This window comes from Musca domestica, unplaced genomic scaffold, assembly GCF_030504385.1.
Source record: "Musca domestica strain aabys unplaced genomic scaffold, Musca_domestica.polishedcontigs.V.1.1 2, whole genome shotgun sequence".
NCBI lineage: Eukaryota > Metazoa > Arthropoda > Insecta > Diptera > Muscidae > Musca > Musca domestica.
Window position 1 is genome coordinate 31,208,949 of NW_026712249.1, and position 8,521 is coordinate 31,217,469.

General features: G+C 35.3%; 1 protein-coding gene across 1 annotated transcript in view; it reads right to left on the reverse strand.

Moving 5' to 3' along the window:
* The window catches only part of LOC101892206 (carbonic anhydrase-related protein 10), an 83,405-nt gene extending 76,308 nt beyond the window's left edge, over window positions 1-7,097 (reverse strand). The window contains exon 1 of the mRNA XM_005178083.4: window positions 5,380-7,097. Within this exon, the coding sequence (XP_005178140.1) occupies window positions 5,380-5,443 (64 nt within the window). The 5' untranslated portion in view covers window positions 5,444-7,097. The remainder of the gene's footprint in view (window positions 1-5,379) is intronic.
* Between the last annotated feature and the right edge of the window lie 1,424 nt (window positions 7,098-8,521).

Consider the following 8,521-nt stretch of genomic DNA (forward strand, 5'->3'; position numbering starts at 1 on the left):
GCAGGAAATATTGGACACATGTGAACATTTTGGCAAGACTCTCATAAATCGATATAATATATTATAACTAAATGTTAATACAAATGGATTTTATTTTTGGTAAGGGGCTCATGATGATAAATAACAGGGTACGGGAATCCCAGTAAGAATTGTGCGGAATATTAGAAGAAAATAAGTAAAAATAGCAAATTCACCCAACAAAATATAGAATAATTCTCTTATGGCGATTTTGATGGGTTGCAATCTAGTTTCGGCATTTTTCGACCGTGTTTGCATTAAGTCCGCTCAAATATCACAGCAAATTGGTGTAGTATGTAAATTTGTAGAAGGCATGGTATTTTATCCTTCGTTTTCGGTTTTTGAATTTATTTAATTTAATCTTATAAGGAATAATGTCAGGGACGTGAAGAAATTGCAAATTATCCGTTGCCATTTTTTTAATACCCTCCACCATAGTATGGAGGGTATATTGAGTTTGTAACACCTCGAAATATACATTTTAGTCCCCACAAAGTATATATATTCTTGATCAGCATAGAATTCTATCTCGATTTAGCAATGCCCATCCTTCTATCCCTCTGTGGAAATTACTTTAGCTTCCGAACGAAATAAACTTGATTGATAAAATGTTACTCAAATATATATTATGTCCGCAGGGCTTTTGGTATTGAAAATGGGCCATGTAGGTACACATTTTTGGTATAGCCTCCCTATTTTCGGTATTTTGGTGAATTAAGCGACATTATTTACCGGAATTGTTTCAAATTACGTATTTAGAATTCGCAATGGGATCTACAGTCTGTGACAGAAAATTTTCTACGCAGGTCCAAGTCCATATATCAGTGCCTCCCTATATTCGGTATTTTGACGAGTTTAGGTACAATACCCACCGAAATTGTTTGAGATGTCGTATTTGAACTTCGTAATGGAAGCTACAGCTTATGACAGAAAATTATCTATGCTGGTCCAAGTCTTCGCACAGCTCCGATGTAACGGTACATCCCTATATACGATATTTTGATGATTTTAGCTACATTATTCACCGTTTATTTCAAGTTTTCGAATTTGAATATGGTAATGGCTTATGACAAGCAATGCCTATGTAGGTCCACGTCGGATGGACTTCAATAAAAGGGCTATATTCGGTATTTTTAAAATTTAAGCAGAATTTTGAAAGGATTCTATTTTTTGAAAATTTCTAAATTTGTTCCAAATGGTGGAACTTACTGCTTTTCAACTTTTTTTTTTTTTTTTTTTGAAACTTTCGCTATGTCAAAATCGAATTTTTGCCTAAATTCAGCCGCTATTTATTAAATTTATTTAAAGAAATACGTTTTAAAATTTATTTTCTAAAAAGAATCAAGACATACATAGCTTTTTGCGAAAAATGTATTTCTTGAAAGTAAAAACTGAATTCCGATATAATATTTTGATCAAACACATTTGACTTGAAGCTGGCGACGTTGAGTTCGGATGTGCCGTATGTCCTTAAAATTGTTGAATATATTTTAGAATATTTTAGCTATCCACTGAAAAGCCTACGAGAACGTCAAATTACTGTAAATTTGGTTGGAAATTGTGATTAAAACCTTAGAAATACTGAAAGTCAGGAAGCGGAATAATATAACGCATATTTACCAAAAAAATGGGTGTAATAGAACTTTTTCTACAATTTGACATACCGAAAAAAAGCTAAATGTCAAATGACTACTAATTTCATGGAAAAGTGATACCTAATCCTCCAAAATATCAGTCCTACAGACCTAACCTCTGTCTATTGTATTAGGGATGGTAAGTCTATGGTTAGATCAATGAAGATTATTCGAGAGGAGGTCAAAATAGGACCAACTTATGTTTATACCCTGCATCACACTGTAGTCAGGGTATATTATTTGTAATATGGAGAAGGAAGCGAGTTAGACCATACTTCCTTTTGATAGTCGGCATAGAATCACATTCTGAATCGATTTATGCATGTCTGCCCGTTTGTCCATGTATTTTTGTAAACAAAGTACACGTCGCATTTATTGTCCAATCATGATGAAACTTTGCACAAAATATTTGTTTGGTCCAAGGACGAACACTATTGGAACTGGAGATAATCGACCAAAATTTGAAATAGCTCCCATACATATCTTCGCCCGATTTGTCTTTTATTATGCAACAAATTTGTAATTTAGTCCAAATAGGGCGGAATTCGGCACATATAATCAAATTAAGAATAGAAATAAGTGTATCAAATTGGGAAATCGGAAAATCCGTTCGGAAAATCGTTTGATATATAGCTATAGCTCATATATATATATAATTCATTCGATTTGTTAAATTTCTCCTCCTCGTCCGTAATATCGCCACAACGATTTTCGGAGAAATATATCAAATACAGCTCAGAAATATTTTTGCCAACTGTTATCGAGATCAATTCAAATTTGGTTATAGCTCCCATGCACAACCGTAAAATACTCCGCGCAACAATTATATTTGGTGCCAAATATCAGACACAGCATAGAAACACCTTTGTTAATTTCTATAGAGATCGGTTTAGACACAAATGTCTGCGTCAAATTTGGTAGAATACGATAGTACCTTTCGGCTTTGAATTATAACTGCTCTTAGCCATAATACAGATTCAAAAATGGCCATAGTTGGCATGTTTTAATTCTAATAAATTCACCATAATAACGTGAATTTGTTATGTGTAGCTCTACTACATACGCAAAGTGGTGTAGGGTATTATAAAGTCAGCCCAGCCCGACTTTGGCCTTTATTCACTGGTTTTAAATTGTAAATTAACAAATTAGTTTACTACTCGAAAATTATATATCGGGCCCAGATATTTCGAATGGATTTTTTTGTACCCTCAGACATATGGCTACAGATTGTATATATCATTTGATTCGGAAAAAAACTGGCCTAATCGAAATAACGGGCTTAGACCCAAAACGTATAGGATAACTTACGAAGGGAGTATGGAATATGGAATATATCGGAATTTATGATTTCCCAAAAAATTGGATATAAATGTTAGATTTTTTTGTAATTTTGTCTATACAAATATTTTATGGGGAAATTGAATGCGTATAATTCAATATTTTCTAAAAATTACCACATATCTCATATAAAGTGAAGGGAGTAGTCGATATTGTCTGAACCTATCGCTTTGCAAAATGTATATCATGTTTATTTAGCTCCAATAAAATATGGACAAAATTACCCCATACCCTTCTTGGGGTCAACAGTTTGAATAATCATAAGACCAGTAAAAATATGCGTAAATAGTCGAACATTAGAGGAGGGTATACATATTATTTATCAGAATAATCTGAGGAATTCTTTCGGGTATCAGCCTATATAATATGTGGAATATATTATAGTGTTGTAGGGTATTGAATGGTCGGCTCCGCCCGAATGTAGCATTTCCTTACATGTTACCCTTCAAAATCAATTCGTCTTTTTCGGATTCGAGCAGAAAAGCATATAATACGACTTTGAAGGAGTACGACTTTATATAGGGAGTGTTCTGCTGAAGGCTTCGTGGTTGTCGAAATACAGGTCTGTGTCTCTAGGTAGGATGTACTGCTGTCCTTAGTAACCAGAATTAATACAATGTCAACATTCAAACATGGGACACCAAAAAAATTTCTAAGCTTATGAGAATGTGGATTTTCCGATCTTCTTGTGTAGATTATATTTCATGATACCCTACAACACTATGTGTTGGGGGTATTATAAGTTTGATTGAGCCAAAAATTATGTAACACCTCGAAATGTTGGTTTCCCACATAGGAAAGTATATATGGATCGTCCTAGCACGCCGAGCTGAGTCGATCTAGCTATGTATGTCCGTCCGTCCATCTGTCCGTCTGTCCATGTTAATTTGTAATCAAGCTACAGGTCGCAATTATGGCCCGATTCCCACGAAATTGAAAATGGAGGTGGTGTTAGGGTCAGAATAGAACCCTATGTTTTTGAAGATGATTGCAAAACATTTAGGCGTTAAAATGGACCAAAAAAAGAAAAAATACTTGATTTTGCAGTAGATCTACAGGCCACAATTATAGACCAATCGGCACGGAATTTTGCATGGAGTTGGGGTTAAGGACTGGGCAGAAGCGTACAAATTTGGATGGTCATCGGACCACATTTAGCGGGTAAAATATACCATAAATTTTTTTGTAAAAAATACGAAATTTTCCATTAAACCGCGAAAATTTTTTTATCCTGGTGAAATCATAAATACACGAAAATGTCACTTCTGACCGTTGCTTCGATGCTCATATCCAAAATCTCGCATATATAGCAAAATATATACAATCTCATATATCAAAGAAGGGAATGTTAGTTAGATCGCTGATAAATCAAGAACCGTTGGACTACTTTTCACAATTCTCATCAATTCGGAATGGTCTCTTGCCAGAAAAGGATAAAAACAAAGAAAATCGCGTAAAAATCTGCCAATAAAAAAGTGAATATTTGTTTTATATTTTTTTCAATTTTTGTCATATTTTTTATCGCATGCGATTTTTTCAATTTGACGTACACTTTTGAATTGAAAATTGTTAGAGTTTTTCTACACACCCCAACACTATGTGTTGAAGGTATTATCTACAGGTCGCAATTATCGTCCGATTCTCACGATTTTTTTCCCTGGGGTAGCGTTAGGGTGAGAATTAAAGCCTACTGTTATGCAGATTTAAATTCAGAGGTTCAAATGGACCAAAAAAAAAAAACATTTTCCTAAAAGAGGGAAAAAGTCGAGCATATTGGATGACCATTGGATTATACTTAGCTGTAAAATGGACCATGGCTTTTGTGAATTTTTTTCGAATACATAATACGGCGGAATGCGTAAATATGGGTAACATATGGGCAGGCCTCTATGACATTATTTCAATGTGGAAATCTTCCAAAATGAATTTGGACATAAGGGGGATTCTAACATATTTTAGTGTTGTAGTGTTTAGTGTTGTTGTATCACATGGTCGGCCCCGCACGACTATAGCCTTTGCTTGCTTGTTTTTATAATATTTCCATTACATCCCAATCCTCACCATCAAATATACACCAACTCCTACACACACACCCACAAAAAAGAGCAGAAAAGTCTAGTGGCATAAAACTACAAAGACACCATCAACGAATGTTGATGTCAATGAGGATTGTTGAGTAGTGGAGCTGATGAAGAGCTGATGTCGTTTTTTTTTTTTTTTTTTGCTGCAGCTTTTGATGCTGTTGTTGGTGGTGGTAGGGTAAACTCTTTATAAAAGAACATGGAAATGGGAATTTGGTTGGCATCAAAAAAGCAGTTGGCGCGGGAGCGACAACTATGACGACGAGGATGGCGTGGATGATGATGATGATGATGAAGTTTTCACTTACCGGAAGTACAAAGTAAAACGATGGCTGAATAAGCGATTAATCCTGAAGGGCACCACGATGACATTATGTTGTTGTTGGTGTTGCAGCAAACGGCTGTTGATATTCGTAACTGCTGTAGAAGAAATGTGCAGGAGCCTTAGCAGTGGCAAGGCTTGTTGTAACAAAAAAATAAAACGATTATTATGACGTTTCACTTGTCAGAAAGTAAAAATAATATTGCAACAATTTTCTCTACTTTTTTATTTTCTATTTTCTTTTTGTCGTTGTTATGTTATGGTTTTCTTTTGGCGTTTTGGGGTTTTAGAGCAGTAGCAGCACAAATTTTTGACGATCGTATTTGTTATAGAAATGCAAACGCAGAGCAGCCGGAGAGAAATAAAAAATTTCTTGTTGTAGTTTTTGTGTTTCTTCTTCGTTGGCTGGAATATACTTTTTTGTTAAAGCAAAAATGCAATACGGAGCACAAAAAAAAGAAGGAGGTGGAAAAAATTCTTGTTCCCCTTGGTGTTGAAATAACAAGAATAAAAATTGAAGTGGGCTATTATTTGGTGGGTTGGATTCAAATTGGTTTTACCCGGGTTATTTGTTCTTTTAGATGTTCAATTTTTAGTTTTCTTTTTTTCTTTTTGATTTTTTGGTTCTCGTTGGTATGACTAGTTGGTTTTCTTATTTCTTTTTGGTTTGTAGATTATGTTATGGTTCCAAAGGCAAAAAATGCAAGTACAGAAAACTTAAAGCCTTTGGGCCTTTAAAGTTCGGTGTTGTTGCAGCTTGATTGCTTATGCCAAATCGTTGATGTCATTGCCGTTGTTGTTGTTGTTGCTGTTGTTTTATTACGTTGCACAAACAAGACAAAATGGCAACATGTGCATGTTTGCCATAATAACATTGTCCTTCCTCATCACCACCATGAGCTAGCTGTGCAATAGGAGCATCATCGTCGACATCATGCTCCTCATTATTATCATCATCAGCATCAGGAGTGAGTGCTGTCCTGATCGACAAGTAACTGGTGTTGCTGTTGTTGTTAGTGTTATTTCCTTGCAAAAATCAGGCAAAAACATTGCTCCTAGTGCTGTTGTTTCAACATTGTCTAAACGTGTCTGCTAATGTAGCTTCCTTTTAGTTTTTGTTGCTGCTACTGTTGTCCACATATATGTATTTATGCATGTGTGTGTGTACGGCAACATGGTGCGGTTTTAATACAGCCTTTTTGCCTTTAACTTTTTTTCTCCTCCAAATACCATAAAATAAAGAGTTCTCTTGAAAGTTTCTATGTTCCGTAGATTTATGTGTGGTGTGGCAGGGCCATGTAGGCGCTCCAGGAAAGCGGGTGGGGAAAAATGTTGAATGTTAAAACAACAGCATGTAAACATTAACTCAAATTGACATAAAATGCATTAGAAGTGGTTTTCAATGCAACATTGGTTGGCAGGCACGCACAGCATAACCAGGCAGGCAAGCAGGCAAGCTGCCTGGCTGGATGGCGGACAGACACACAGGCCGTTTGGCTGGTTGCCGGAGTAAAGAATACTCCAATTAAGTTGTTGCAGCGACAATGCAACTTGTAGTCTTGGTGATGGTGGTGGTGTTAATGAAAGCCCTTTTAAAACATTAGAGAATGGCTCGGTGGATTTGAAATATGACTTTGAAATGCCGACATCGCTTTAAAGCGGTTGTCTGCCAAATTACACTTCCGGCTGTTTGAACACTCACTCATGTGCACACAAACAAATTATAAATTTTCTAAAAATTCAAAACACTTCTTTATTTCACATTTTTCCGACTTCACATTTTCAAACACCAAATTTCCGTTACAAAATCACGCAAAACACTCATCGCATTATTGCATTTTATTTTTTGATCATCAATGCCCTCAACCTCTCTGTCAATTGAATTTACAATTTCTTTTTTCTCTCAAATTTCTTTGTGATTTCGTTTAACGCTTTTGTTGGTCTATAATTTCCGCTTCGGTCCGTTTATCTGTAAATCCAACATTTAACTGAATTGTCATTGCCTTCGTTGCTTAAGGATATGCTTCGTTCGGCATATTTACTTTTTTTGTTGCCCTATCACATCATAGAACTTCACATTGCTGCCATGTGTGCGTGCTTGTGTGTGTGAGTGCCGGGTCACGGTATTCGTCAGCTTCGTTCCACGAGAGACAGCATCGTGTAACCGTATTCTCGTTTAATATTGTGTGGTGAGTTTTCTCTAACTCACAACGTACAATTTGTAAACAAAGAGTAGCAAACTCCCGTTGTATTGTTAATGACGACTCTCTTCTCATTTCTCTTATTCTCACTTGAAGTAATTTGCCAGTGGTGAAAAAAGCAGGAATATTTAGTTCAAGTTTAAGGTTTTTCTTTGACGTTTGTGTGCGTATGTGTGTTTGGGGCATTCTCACCATTGCATCAGTGGCATTTGTGAAATTTGTATGCAATTTTAAAAGGAAATAATAGTTTTTTGCCTTTTTCTTCTTCCTTTTCCTTTTCTCTCTCGGTGAAACGGGGACTTTGGTCAATACAAAACGTCAACAGCTTTCATTTCTTTACATATTTTGCATATTTCTACATGATTTCATAAATTTAAATTTTTGATGGTGCTCTCTAAACATTACAAGACATGCAAAAAGGGGACTCATGCATTTAAATTATAATGCTGGAAAGACAGAACACGGAAGAAGAGATTCTAGAATCCATGGTTTGTGAATAAAATATTGCTGTATAATACAACAGCATCATCTATTGAATTTATTTATTTGTTTCTCGCCGATTTTAGGAAAGCAAAATATTAGTTCGAAGTTATTGCGAATTAAACACCAGAAATCATTCAAGTTCGATTCAAATTCTACAAGCACATATTTTTTTGAGCACATCTTAATAATTTTTTCCACAACAACTACATTGCTTCGAATGCACATTATTAAAATGCTTAATCTTAAGCATACGTTTGAGAATAAAGGTTTTTATGTTGTTTTGTTATATTGTTATGTTTTTATATTCTACACCTTATGGTGGTAAGAGCATTATGTCTTTGTGCATATGTTTGTAACATGGAGAAGTCGATTTATGCATATCAGTCCGTCCGTCTGTCTAGTGAACAAAATGCAACTCGCATTTATAATCCGATTGAGATGAAA